The sequence below is a fragment of the Alnus glutinosa genome, chromosome 12 (genome assembly GCF_958979055.1).
Source record: "Alnus glutinosa chromosome 12, dhAlnGlut1.1, whole genome shotgun sequence".
In the NCBI taxonomy this organism is placed as follows: Eukaryota; Viridiplantae; Streptophyta; class Magnoliopsida; order Fagales; family Betulaceae; genus Alnus; species Alnus glutinosa.
Genome location: NC_084897.1, coordinates 11,160,752 through 11,175,204, shown reverse-complemented (window position 1 = coordinate 11,175,204; position 14,453 = coordinate 11,160,752). Strand labels below are relative to the sequence as shown.

The window sequence follows — 14,453 nt, the reverse complement described above, 5'->3', positions numbered from 1 at the left end:
TTTTTTTTTTTTTTCTATTTTCAAACTCAAGCTTCCAAAATCTTCCACTTTAAGTTTGAAGGGGATGTTAAAATATACGGAAAATATAATATATTTTCTATATATTCCATATTTGGTTGATATTATAATATTCTCTATTTACGATTTAATTGTAATCAAATGATTACCATACTTTGTATTTACTCTAAATCCTATAAATAGAGGCCTTTGTATTGTAGACGAAAAAGTCAATGAGCACAATGTAGCCCTTAGGGCTAATTCGTAGTAATGGACCTAGGTGTCTAACACCAAACCACCCATAATTCCTTGTGTTTCTTTTGATAAAGTCCATTGAGTCTTACTCTACCACAAAAGGCACCTTAAGGAAAGAAGTTTGCTTAAAACTTATAATATACACAACTCAAGCATACCTTGGCAATGTGGGACTCTTAACACCCCCCCTCATGTGTGGCACTACTATCCAAACACGTGTACAACGAGAGGGAAGGCCCAACATTGTCCAAGGCCCTGAAGCTCTGATACCATGATAAAGTCCATTAAGCCTTACTCTATCACAAAAGGCACCTTAAGAGAAGAGATTTGCTCAAACCTTATAAAGCCCACAACCCAAGCATATCTTGGCAATGTGGGATTCTTAACACCTTTCTCTCTCTTGCTTCCATCTTTATTATTCTATTTTAGTTTTCTTCACCAACAACCAAAGACAAAGCTCCTGACTTCCATGCAGCCCGCATGGCTTCTTCGGAAGTACTCAAGACCTCTGCCAAGGGGACCCTCTCCCAACCCTTCTCTTTGTGATAGTCATAGATGCTCTTAGTAGGATGCTATCTTGAGCAATGTTTGGGGGCTTTTTTTAATCACGTTTCCGAGTAGGTAGCCTCAACAATTCCCCTTTTGGAAATATCTATCTTTTGTACGCAGATGATACACCTATTATGTGTGGCACAAACAATGATCAAACTCTTAATTTGGATCATATTTTCATGTGTTTCAAGGCCATTTCAGGATTGAAGGTTGACCTCAAAAATATGAGTTAATTGCAGTAGCGGAGGACCCGCATATTGGGGAGTTGGCTAGTATTCTCTGTTGTAACATCTCTTCTCTTCCTCTGAGATACTTGGGTCTCCTTTTCGGTGCTCCTTTTAAATCAAAAGCCATTTGGAATGGGGCAGTCAAGAAACTGGAAAAAAGGTCAGCTAGTTGGAAGAAGATCTACTAGTCTAAAGGGTGGCAAAATCCAGTATTCCTACATCTCATCTCTCTTCCTTTACCAGCAGACATAGTTAGGAAATTGGAGTGCCTTCAGAGAGATTTTCTTTGAAATGGTCCGAGTGGGGAACCCAAATTGCACCTGGTGACTTGAAAGACTATTTGCTCCCCAATTCCTAGAAGAAGATTGAGCATTAAAAATCTCATGTCATTCAACAAAGCTCTTCTCGGTAAATGGCTTTGGAGATTCGGGAATGAAGATAACCATTGGAAAAAGGCCAGCACCACCTCTACCTCCCAATCTTGTACAGCTCATAAAAAACGTATGTTCCAATGCATAACACCATTGGAAACCTACAAATTTTCCATGACCCTCACATCCTTACTTTGCGCAATACGAAATAAACCCAGAAAAGCATCCTTCAGAGAATGAAATCTCAAGAAAACATCCCACCCCCGCCTTATATGTTTCCACACTCCAACACCAAAAGGCCCCTCAACTTCCTTAGTATACCAACCTCCATTCAAACAACCATATTCTGCTTCCACAACCAAACACCAAAACGCTTCCCTTTCTATAACAAATCGCCATAACCATTTACCCAACAATGCTTGATTAAACTTACACAAATTTCAAATACCCAACCCACCAAACTGCATAGGAGAACAAATCTAAGACCATTTAACTAAATGGAATTTAAACTCCTCATTTAGACCACCCCATAAGAAATCACTTTGAAGTAAATCTAACTTGTTTGCCACACCCAAAGGAAGAGGGAACAATGATAAAAAATAAATAAATAAAAAAATAAATGTGGGTATATTAGACACGGTACTTTTCATCAACATCAACCTCCCTCCCTTCGACAAATAAACCCTCTTCCAACCCGCCAACCTGCTTTCCATATTCTCGACTATACCATTCCATATACAAGTTGACTTATAAGGTGCCCCCAACGGAAGAACCAAATAATTTATTGATAACCGTGCCACACTACACCTAAAAATACTATCCAAACTATCTATATCATCCACATCACCAACTAGAATAATCTCTGACTTCGACAAGTTAATCTTTAACCCTGATACCGCTGCATTATTTCTCAATCCCACTAAAAACCATCTACAAGACCCCTATCTACTGTGGCCACCATCATCCTACTTAAGAGCCTCCATAATAATCATAAAAAGCAAACGAGATAACAGATCCCCTTGTTGTAAACCCCAATTGCTACTAAAAAATCTAGAAGGGGCTCCATTAATCAAAATAGAATATCAAACAGTAGAAATGCAAAAAGCTATCCAAGCTCTCCATTTCCCCCCAAAACCCCTTCCTTGCAACACATATAATAAATACTCCCAATTCACATGATCATAAGCCTTCTCTAGATCCAGTTTACATAATAAGCTTGGTACCCTAGATCTAAGGCGACTATCTATGCACTCGTTAGCAATCAAAACCGAATCCAAAATCTATCTCCCCTAAATAAATGCATTTTGTGACTTGGAAAATGATCTTTTCCAACACGTTTCAATCTGTTTGCTATCGCCTTTGAAATTATTCTGTACACAACGCCCACGAGACTGACAGGACAAAAATTCTTAACATCCACCTCTCTAGCTTTCTTGGGGAAGCCATCAGGTCCCGAGGCCTTGTCTCCGTTCATTGCTTGAACCACCTCAAACACCTCTCTTTCTTCAAAATCTCTTTCCAACCATGGACCTTCCTTGACACCAATGGAATGAAAACAGCAAGCAATGATGTGCTGTTATCCATGAATATAAAATGTTGACATAATCCTTTTCAGCTTGACGACCAAAGTTTCTATATCTTCAAAGCTCTGTACATTCCGCTCTCCAAATACATCACATTAAACACAATGGAGCCAACCTCTAAACTTCCTCCAAACTTCAAAAATGTTACCATGCCCCACCTGACCTTCCTAACTCACCAACTCTCTCACCTATCTAGGCATGACCCAATCAACACCAAACAAATTGAAAAGTGAGCTCCATAAATCTTACTACTTCACAATGAAGAAGAAGGTGATCAATGGATTTCTCACTCTTCTCGCACCTACAACACCACTCTACCACCATAACATTCCTCTTCCACAACTTATCCAATGTCAATATTTTCCCTAGTGCAGCCGTCCACACGAAAAACGCCTCTCGAAGGAGCCTCGATTCTCCAAACACTCTTCCATGGAAAAGGGAAACTAGTAGGCAAGTAAAAAAAAATTTTGATAAGTAAGAAAAGTTTCATTAATAAAAGCGTAAGACGCTCCTAAGTACACAGTGAGTATACATAGGAACAACCAAAACCAGCCCACAAAAGATAACCCAACTAAACCTACAAGGACCTAAACCCTAAAACTCGAAAGGAACACCCAAAACCAGCCCACAAAAAGAACCCAACTAGACCCACAAGGAACTAAACCCTAAAACCTCAAGACCCACAAAAGGCACACCACCCTATGTCATGTGAGCCTTGCCTTTCCAACGCCTAGAGGGAGTGCTTACATCACCATAATTAATGAAACTTTTCAAATTCAAAAACTCTCTCTTGCCTTTGGTCTTTTGGCATGCTATAATCTTATCCCGATGAAATTCTTCTTCCATGGCATCCAGGAATGCCAAGGACTCCTCGCCATGAACACCATCCATCACCCAATCCAAGGCCATCTCATCCCCAAAACTCGTCATCTTGCTCCAACACAACTATCTCCCCAGAAGGATCAAACCCGACAGGCCATTCTTGATATTGAGAAAAGCCATTGCCCTCTACAGATGAAGGAATGATGCGACAACTCGGGGGGGAAGGTAGCCCTACCACCCCATCATCCTTAACCTCTCGAGGCGAAGGTGAGACCAACTCAACAAGCAAGGAATGAGAAGTGGTAGTACCAACTCAACAAGAAAGGAGGTTTTTAGTGGAGTCGAAATCCTTTACCCTCTCGGTCTTGGAGGGGGCGTCAGTGCTGCAGGTGGAGGAGAAGAGAAAAGGTTTCTTTGGCGCAGTCGTCCTGAGCATCCAGTGCTCCGCTTGGCTCACGTCGACGATGGAGTCTCTCTTGGGTTTCCCTGGAGATCAAGAGTTCGTTAAGTCTTTTAGGGAAGGGTCGAAGATTCTGATTGCCTGTAGAGGTGGAAACAAAGATGCCCAGATCTTAGAGGCGGCAGCTTATGGGTTGGGCGGTCGGAGAGGGATCATTTTGATCCCTAAGGGTCGTGGAGGATGGGGTTGGCACTATTAGCACACAACACACTCCTAGTGGTTCTCAAACAATTAAGACTCCTAGTGAGTGTGTTGACAAGACTCCCGGTTGATCAAACTCCTAGTGAGTGTTGATAACACAACCGGTTGATAAGCAAACTGAATACTAGTAAAACTCTTCCACTTAATCTTATCCTTATCAACCAGTTGTGTTATCAAAACTCACTAGGAGTTTGATCAACTGGGAGTCTGATCAACTGGGAGTCTTCTCAACACACTCACTAGGAGTCTTAATTGTTTGAGAACCACTAGGAGTGTGTTGTGCGTTAATAGGCACAAATTTTCCAGCGAGTTGAGAAAGGCTTCAAACTTTCTCTCTGCTACGGTGGGATGTGGGAGTGGTTCCTTGGCTACGACAGTAAAGAAGGGTGGGAAGGAAGAAGGGGAAAGGTTGGGCTTAACCTTTGAAAGGATGGGGCCTTCGTTTGCGGCAGTGTTGATGTCGGCTTCAGACCCTATTGTGAAGGTGATGCCCATCGTGGGTGGTCATCATCCCAGGTTAATGGCTGCTTTGGCTGAGATGTGTGCTCTTGATCTCCTTTTGGCGGTGAGGATTGCAAACAGTGAGGCTCCAAGATCGACGGTGGACTGCTCGGTGTTGGAGATTCCTCCGTTTGATTCGATGGACATAGGTAAGCCTCTTTGTCCGCTGGGTAAGAAGCAAATCGAAGCTAGGTACTTTGCACGAGGTGAGGCAAGTTAAGCTATTTGGAATTTGAACTTGCGTACGTGGAGCAAAATGTTCGTTAGCTTCAATTTGGCTATGGGCCGGGTTATTGGGAAGCTTTTGGGTCAATTTGCTGGGTACAGTCTGGACCTCAAGTTCAAAGGTTTTCATTTGGGTCGGTTCTTGCCGAGACTCCAGCCCAAAGTCACGCGCTAGACGAAAGACTCTGAGGTTGCGGGTCCGACGGTCATCCCTGGGAGATCTCTTCGACCGGAGATGATGTCGGCGGTAGAATCTGGGTTGGTTCTAGGTTTGTCAACTTCCGAGGGTGGGTCGAGCTCTCTGCTTCTCGATCCAGCGATCGAACCCGTCAAGCCATCCTCTCCTTTCGTCTTTCCCCCCTTGTTGTTATCCTTACAATTACTATTAAATGAATTTTTTTAAGCATAATTTTTTTTTTAGTAAATAATAAACTGGTCTTATTAAAAACGTAAGGCACCCTTAAGTACACCGAAAGTATACAAGAAAAAACACCTAACTAGCAAGCGAAAAATGAGCAAGAAAATCGCCAAAACTAAGCGATAAATGGAACACAAAAGCCATCGTCCAAAGATATAAAGTATGAAAAAACGAAGCTAAAATACCCTCCCTTCTAAGGACCTATCCAAACTTTCCTTCCAAACACACCAAAGAAGGCATATCAGCACCATCTTCCAAATCACAGCACTCATCGGCCTTCCAGACGTCTACCAACAAGCAAACAAGTCAAAGACAAACCTAGGCATAACCCAAGACAAACCAAAACAAGTAAAGAGCACTCAACAAAGAGTAAGCCACATCGCAGTCAAGAAGAAGGTGATCCACCGATTCCCCATTTTGCTTGCACATGCAACATCTATCCATTAAAATAACATGCATCTTCCTGAGGTTCTCTAAAATAAGAATCTTACCTAGAGTGGCTGACCACACAAAAAAAGCCGCCTTCGTAGGAGCCTGAATCCACCACACACTCTTCCAAGGAAAGTGACCCCCACAAAGCAAGTCAGAGAGCTAAAGAAAGACCCATCCTTGAACAAGCCTTTTTTGGAGGAGACCCACCACAGCCTATCTTCATTACCTTTTCTTACACTGATTGAGTGCAACACCTGAAAAAGAGCAGCAAAGACATCCACTTCCCAATCATGCACCTCTCTAGAGAAGCTCACGCTCCACTGATTAGAACCACCCAAGAGCTCCAAATTATCCGTAACAGAAGCATCCTTCGCACGAACAATACTAAATAAAACAAGAAAAGCTTCCTTAAGAACTGTATGCCCACACCACAGATCATGCCAAAATTTGGTCCTAACCCCATCCCCACCTCAAATCTAGAAAAGCCTAAGAATGTCTCCCACCCTTTCCTGATGTTCTTCCCCAACCCCACCCTAAAGGCACCTGTAGGCTCAAAGGAGCACCAACCTCCCCATAAACTACCAAACTTGGATTCCACCGCAATTCTGCACCAAGCTTCTCTCTCAATCCCATAATGCCATAACCATTTACCTAACAAAGCCCGGTTGAACATTACCAAATTTCTGATACCCAGCCCACCCTCTGAAATTGGGGTACAAACCTTAGACCACCTCACCAAGTGATATTTTAACTCATCACCATTCCCTCCCCATAAAAAGTTTCGTTGTAGCTTCAATGCGAGCACCTACACTTGCCAGGAGAGGAAATAGAGACAAAATACGTGGGTAAGTTGGCAAGGGTACTCTTGATAAGGGTGACTCTACCTCCCTTGGAAAGGTATATCATTTTCCGGCTCGCCAACCGACGTTCAATTTTCTTGATAACACCATCTAAAATATGAAGATTTATAGGAAGCCCCAAACGAAGACCTAGATACTTCACCGGCAGAATGAAAACCCCACACCCTAAGATATCGACTAAACTTTTGACTTGATCTACATCACTAACAAAAATTAAATTTGACTTAGCCAAATTAACCTTCAAGCCCGAAGCAGCTTCAAACAAAAAAAAGAGACTTCGAAGATAGCGCAACTGAGAAGGACAAGCATTGCAAAAAATTACAGTTTCATTGGCAAATAGCAAATGAGAGAAAGTAGCATTGCCAACTTTGAAGCCTTCAAGCAAACCCCCATTGACTGCAACAGAATCATTCTACTTAAAGCCTACAAACAACAAGGGTGAGAGAGGATTCCCTTGCCTCAACCCACGAGAGCTATTGAAAAATCCATTAGGAGAACCATTTACCAACAATGAGAATCTCACAAAGGAGATACAATGAGCTATCCAAGAGCACCGTTTCCCCCCAAAACCACACCTCCTCAGCACATACAAAAGAAACTCACAATTTACATGATCATAAGCTTTTTCCAGATCCATTTTACAAATGACGCCAGGCTCCTCAGATCTTAATCTACTATCAAGACATTCATTTGCAATAAGGACTGGATTAAGAATTTGCCTCCCCTTGACAAACGCGCTTTGAGATTTGGAAATGACCTTCTCCAAAACCGTCTTCAATCTATTTGCTAAGACTGTAGCAATGATTTTGTACATTCCACCCACAAGACTAATAGGCCGAAAATCTTTGAGAGCAATAGCACTTGGACTTTTCGGAATAAGCGAAATGAACGAAGCATTGAGGCTCTTTTTAAAACAAACCTCCATCATGAAAATCCCTATGCACCTACATAATGTCCCCCCTCAAAACATCCCAACACACTTGGAAGAAGGCCAGAAAAAAGCCATTAGGACCCGGCGCCTTATCTCCAACCATAGTTGACACTACCTTCCTAACCTCCTCCTCCTCAAAAGCTCTCTCCAACCAATTGGCCTCAGACTCCAAAATAGAATCAAAAGAGATACCATCCACCAAAGGCCTCCACCTACACTGCTTGGAAAAAAGCTTTTGGTAGAACTTGAGGATGTGCACCCAATTTCTATTTGATCAGAGGATTGAGTGTCGCCAATCAATAAGGAGTCCAAATAATTGTACCTTCTATTTGAGTTGGCTATGGAATGAAAAAATTTAGTGCACTTATCACCTTCCTTTAACCACAACACTCCAGATTTTTGCCTCCAACTCACTTCCTCCATAAGAGAACACTTCTCTAAATCTTGACAACCTCGGCCTTTCTCAAAAGCTCCTCCTCCCCTAAGGCCCTACTTTCTTCAATAACATCGAGGGCTTGAAGATCTTCAATAAGCTTCCTCTTGTTTCTCTATACATTGCCAAACACCTCTTCATTCCATTTCTTCAAATCCAGTTTCAAAGCCTTAAGCTTACGAGCTAAAACAAAACTAGACGAACCTTGGAACGAATAAGAATCCCACATGTTTCGCCAGACCCACAAAACCTTTCACCTTAAGCCACATGTTTTCAAATTTGAAAGCCCTACTCCCTCTTGAAACACCACCACAATCAAGGAGGATTGGGAAGTGGTCCAAATAAAGGCGTGAAAGCCTCTTTTGAGAAACCAAGGGAAACCGAACTTCCCAATCTTGTGAAACAAGAAAACGATCAATCCTAGACCACACGGGAGGATCATGAGAAATCAACCAAGTGAAGTATTAGAATCATTGATTATATGACTTGGAATGAAGTTGGTTCCACCAAAAAAGCAGATACTAATTATATGAATCATTAAAGAATAACCATACAAATTATAATAGGATCAAGTGTAGGAAAGTTATCATGATGTTGGTAACTAAATCTGGTTAGGTATCTCTACCAAGTAAATTACTGGACTGATGGGAAGAAGCAACAATCATCCCACTATTTTCCATATATTTTTACTGAATTATATAGAATGATATTCCAGTGGAACAAACCTGCCCAGCATGAATTGCAAAAGGGATGACCACAAGCAACCGCATGAATTTTATCACAAGGATAGGTATCAAAGCATATCCCACAAGCCAACTGTCAATACAAGAAAATGTAACAGAAGAATGTTAGGTATACATAATTATAAAAAGAATAAACAAAATAGTCAGCATCCCAGCTTCCAAGCAAAATGTCGAAAAAAAACTCAATTACTGTAGTAAAGTATGGACTGCTTACCTCTCTAGCATTTGGATATTCAACAACAGGTCTCTCCAGTAAGCCAACTGCCCTCCGAACCTTCTCTTCATCTGCAAACCACTCATCATGCACTTTACTGACACTCCTGCAAATACATAGGAGAAATAAACTCTTCAGAACATCAAGGCACCACAATGCCTCATAACCTAGGGCCTATCAGACACAAACAAGATACACAGACCAAGCCAGGTCAGTATAATGAGTAAACTGAAACACAAGCTTTTTTTTCTTTCATTTTTTGTTTTTCACTTGCACATATATTTAGATTTTTTATTTTATTTTATATAAAAACAAATATGTTCAGAATTAAAAGGAGTTTGTCAGGACAAATGCACTTCCTTAAGAAGTAAGAACCTTATTAGATAAGATAGGACTTCATAAAAGTCAAAGAACTTTACCAATTGTAGTAGCGGAGCAGCATGCTTGCTGCAACGTTTGAAATGGAAAGCACAGTGGATATCCTCATGATATCATCCTCTTGTCGTTGATGAATATCCGCTTCATTCAAAATGGTATAGTTTTGCTAAGACAAAAAACCAGGCACATTTGAGATGAATATTACAAAAATTACAGAAATGCAACCAAAAGACTCATTTCTTTTCACTTGACTATGCATGCACATGCAAAAGTGTGTGCTTGTAGTGGAAAACTTGGTGTTTATAAACAATCCAATAGCAGGAGAACAGAATATTTATGATGAAAACAAAAAGAACTAAAAATCATGAGTCACACACGCATACACGTGAAAAAAAAAAGTTATTTATCTACTTTAATTGATGATTCCCCATAATTACAAAGATGTTCAACTACCTTTCTAACTTCCATGTACAAGAGTCCTAAAAGTTAACTATACCAATGACTGTAGAGTTTACATGCACAAAAATTTCATATAACCTGATTCCACAAAAGGGGAGCGAGGAGTGGGCATATTACCATATAGTAAAAATTATTTATAACCTTATATCAGTAAGACTGCCAGAAAAACGCTTACATATTTCACATAAAAAGACAGATCACCTGGATACCATTTCAGAAAAGTAACCACTACCATGCTAGAAAAATTCCATGAACATCCATGTGTCACAATTATGTCCAAGAACAACAACATGGGTTGACTATTATATGCAATAGAATCGACTTTGCATCATTAGGACATTGTGCACAAGAGCCACCAGTTGTTGGTACAAAGATGACATCTAAAGTTATAAGTATTCAATAAAACATCTCCAAATTTCCCAGTTCCTCTAAAGTTAAATTGCTGAGACTACCTCAAATTAACCACTTCCAAAATTCAAATAAATTTCACGTATTCACATTTAAAAAATAAATAAACTTTTTACTTTATCAAAGGCAACACCCACCAGAGAAAAGTCATTGACGTATCAAAATTCTCCCAGTCTTACTTATACTTTGATAAACTGTCGCTGTTAACCTAATAACAAAATTAACATCAATCGACATTACAATCAATAGCAATAAAAGGCTGAAATTTCTTTTTTCTTTTTCTTTTTTCTTAAAAAAAAAAAATGAAAAAGAAAAAAGAAACTAGGTATCCATGTGATTCAATATAATAATAACTTTATAACACTACCCCCTAATAACCCAATTAACATTGGATGTCTGTCCTCCCAACATGCCTTTGGATTGGGTGTCGGATGGTGTTGAGGATGAAGATCCGTCCTTCGCGATTTTGGATGCCATTGAAGAGGATTTCCATCGGGTTAAAAATGGTGCACGTCTTAAGATCAAAGAGAGGAAGAGAGGTGATGAATCTAAAAAGCTCCATTAACTACGGCGATGCAAGTGTGCCCTCTAGGCAAAGGAAATGAAAGGCTCAGGTGCTATAGCGTTGAGTGCTCCTAGTGAGTTTCGGGTTTAAGGGCTTAGGTCCTTGTGGGTTTGTTGTAGCTTTGAGTGCTCCTTGTGGGTTTCGAGTTTAAGGGCTTAGGTCGGGTTTGTTTGGATTTCTTTTTGTGGGCTGGTTTGGTGGTTCCTATGTACTTAGGGGCACCTTACACTTTTTTAATAAAACCTTTCTTACTTATCAAAAACTAAATAAATAAATAACCCAATTAACATTACCACAACAACATAAGAAATGCGTCCAATTTTTAATTAACTTCAAAGAAAGGAACAATGTCCAACTGTTAGCAATGCCCGAACAAATCAAAGTTCAACCAGTAGTCATGGAACCTATGCATTGTTTTAACAGTATCGTAATGTGCACTACCGAATTCAACCAAATTGACATTATCACAGAAAACTAGGCTCACCAACTAGCCCAATACCAAAATCAATCAGAACATCAATTTAGAAGGGAAAAAAAAAAAAAAAAAAAAAAGAAAGGAAAAAAAAAAAAAAAAAAAAAAAAAGCTTCAAATTTTTAATGATCCCAACAAAAATCCAATGCCAAAACCAAGCAGAGTTGACATTTTCACTACGAGAAACTAAAACTATCATAACCCCCAGCTAAACCCAAAAATCAAACGCAAGCGAGTTTACATTACTACAGCAAAAAAGCTCAAACTTCTGATAATCCCTATTAACCAACAGCAACAGCAACCAGAATTAACATTACACCAAAAAAGAAGCTCGAGTTTCTCATAAATCCAATTAGACCCAATAACCAAAAGCAAGCAAAACTAACATTACTACTATAAACGCTAAAAGATTCTGGTAACAACTATTAAGCCACCACCGGAATCGAGCAGGATTCACATTACCACAACACAAAAGCTCAAAAATTCTTATAACCCCTATTGTCCCCAATTATCAAAATCAAGCAGCGCTAACATTAGCAGAACCAAAAACCCAAAAATTCTGAAAATCCCAAAACAAAAAAACAAAAAAAAAAAAAAAGGAAAACAAAAACAATACCCAAAATCAAGCAGAATTAGCATTACCAGAACAAAAGAGGTCAAAAATATTATTAACCCAAACAAAACCCAATTATCAAAACCAAAACCACTAACATTCCCACAACAACAAAAAACAAAGCCTCAAATTTCCAACAAACTAGGCCACCTGGTGCCGGTGTGATGCGATGTCGTCGGAATCGTCGGAATCGTTGTCGATGAACTCGTAATCGGCGACGTCAGCGTCATCACTGTCGAAAGCGAAGGCATTGGCGGTGCCATCGTCGTCGCCGCCGCTGTAGAAGTCATCGTCGTCATTGTCGACCGAGACGGCGTCATGCTCCTGGTCGTCGTGGGCGTCATGCATGTCGAACTCGTCCTCCGATTCCATATCCGCGAGCTCAAAAGCTTCAGCTAGGGATTTCACAGCAAAAGAAATGGAATTTGAAACCCTAGAATTTGGGTGCTTTTGGAGGTCCAAGTGGAGGGGTGGGAATGAAATTTTTCGGGAAGGGGAGGGGTGAATTGGAGAGAGAAGTGGAAATTAGGAAGTGGTGGAATCGGCTTTGACGAGAGAACTGAGAGAATTTGATGAGGAAAAATGTGTGTGTGTGTGTGTGTGAGAGAGAGAGAGAGAGAGAGAGAGATGAGAGAGAGGAGGCTTTTAGGAGAGAGAAATTACATGAAATGATTTGATTATTTGATTTTATAGTAATTTGCTTTTGTAATTAAGTGATTTCATTTTTTTTTATACATATAAAAATAAATAAATAAAGGAAAAGAAAAGTAAAGTGATTGCCATTTTAATCTATGAAATGGTTTGTGGAGAGAGAGAGAGAGAGAGTGATTTTCTCACCATTAAAAGGAAAAAGGATAGCTTTTTGGGGTTGGAGAGAGTGGGGATTGTGGTAAAATAGGTATTGCAAAACAGAAGTGCTGAATTATCAACATGGGTCTTCTTTTCCACTTTTTCTTTTTCCTTTCTTTTTTCCTGTTTTCCATTTTGACTTAAACCAATAACAAAATTGACTAGTTGTCCGTGTAAGAATTCTTTTCTTCTCTTTTTACCTTTTTTATTTTTTTTTTAATATAAGCAATTGATCTAAAGAAAATTAAGAAGGGAAAAAGTACCGACTTCAAGTACACGAGATACGATTTCCAGCCGATTAGTACTACTATTGCTAGCGCCTTAATACAGTTGTCCCTAAAGATCATGACAAATGCTAAAATTACTACAAGTACACAACAAGTGTACAACACCATGAAATATTAGGGTGGGACTCACAAGAATCATTCTCCAAAGATCATGTATTGACAGTTGTTTCAGTTATTTTTCTGTGTCTGGTCTGATATTATCATCTCTATATTGAGCAAGTTACGTAAATAGTGCAAGATCTGCTGCTTGCAAAATGGTTGCATTTCCCACGTCGCTTTGGCTTCGGCTGGATGCTTTGGATTGAGGACTTCATTTTTTATGTAATGGACTTCACTGGATTGAGCAAGTTGTACAATGGACTGTCCTTATCATTTTGCAATCCATTATCTCTTATGCGATGAATCACGATTTCGTCCCATTAGAAATGAAAATATTTCACTTTCATACCCAAAAAAAAAAAAAAAAAAAAAAAAAAAATTGAATATCTGCAACCTGAATTCGAAAACGGGAAATATATGGCAATTCATTACCAGACCCACTGCTTTTCTGTTTTCTTATTTTTTTTAAAAAAAAAATTTAGGAGTAATTTTGTCTTATACACATTTTTAAGAACACTTGTGTTTTTGCGGGATAAAAAGAGTACAATGCAAAATTTTAGTAGTTTTGAGGGACATTAATGCAATTTTTAGCTCGGAATTACATCACAACACAAATTAAGTGTTAATTTGAGAGAGATGTGTGCATTTTTATTCAAATCTCCACCCCAAAGGAGGCACTCTCCTCCTTTTGGTTTGAGTTTGGACAAATGATATATGATGTGATGGAGCAATATGACACGTCATTTTGTTCTGAATCCGCCCGCCCTACTCTCCCTTCTCTCTGAGGCAAAGAATACGTACCCAAGGTTGCTGCCTCACAACAAAGGATATTTAGTGAACCAAGTTTGGAGAAGAATAGTTCTGCTCCCACGACAGGAATAAATAGTGAAAATTTGAATCCAGTTTCTCAACCTTCTGAAATATATATTTGGATCAAACTTCTGATATATATACACATTTTAGATACATAGTTATTCATACAAGCCACTGTATGAGTTCATCTTTCATGAACAAAACTGCTGGTGTTTTGGTAGAAAATGCTGCTGATTTGGCAGCATAACTCCGACCGACTTAAAACAGTTCATGCAAATCTAAGGA

The 14,453-nt window shown here is 39.6% G+C and overlaps 1 protein-coding gene across 1 annotated transcript in view; it reads right to left on the bottom strand.

The window, feature by feature from the left end:
• LOC133883131 (probable E3 ubiquitin-protein ligase ARI8) overlaps positions 1-12,878 on the bottom strand; it is a 39,465-nt gene extending 26,587 nt beyond the window's left edge. The window contains exons 1-4 of the mRNA XM_062322350.1: positions 12,271-12,878; positions 9,645-9,769; positions 9,226-9,331; positions 8,994-9,084 (exon numbers count right to left, since the gene is read on the bottom strand). Coding sequence (XP_062178334.1) covers positions 8,994-9,084; positions 9,226-9,331; positions 9,645-9,769; positions 12,271-12,492 — 544 coding nt within the window. The 5' untranslated portion in view covers positions 12,493-12,878. The remainder of the gene's footprint in view (positions 1-8,993; positions 9,085-9,225; positions 9,332-9,644; positions 9,770-12,270) is intronic.
• Between the last annotated feature and the right edge of the window lie 1,575 nt (positions 12,879-14,453).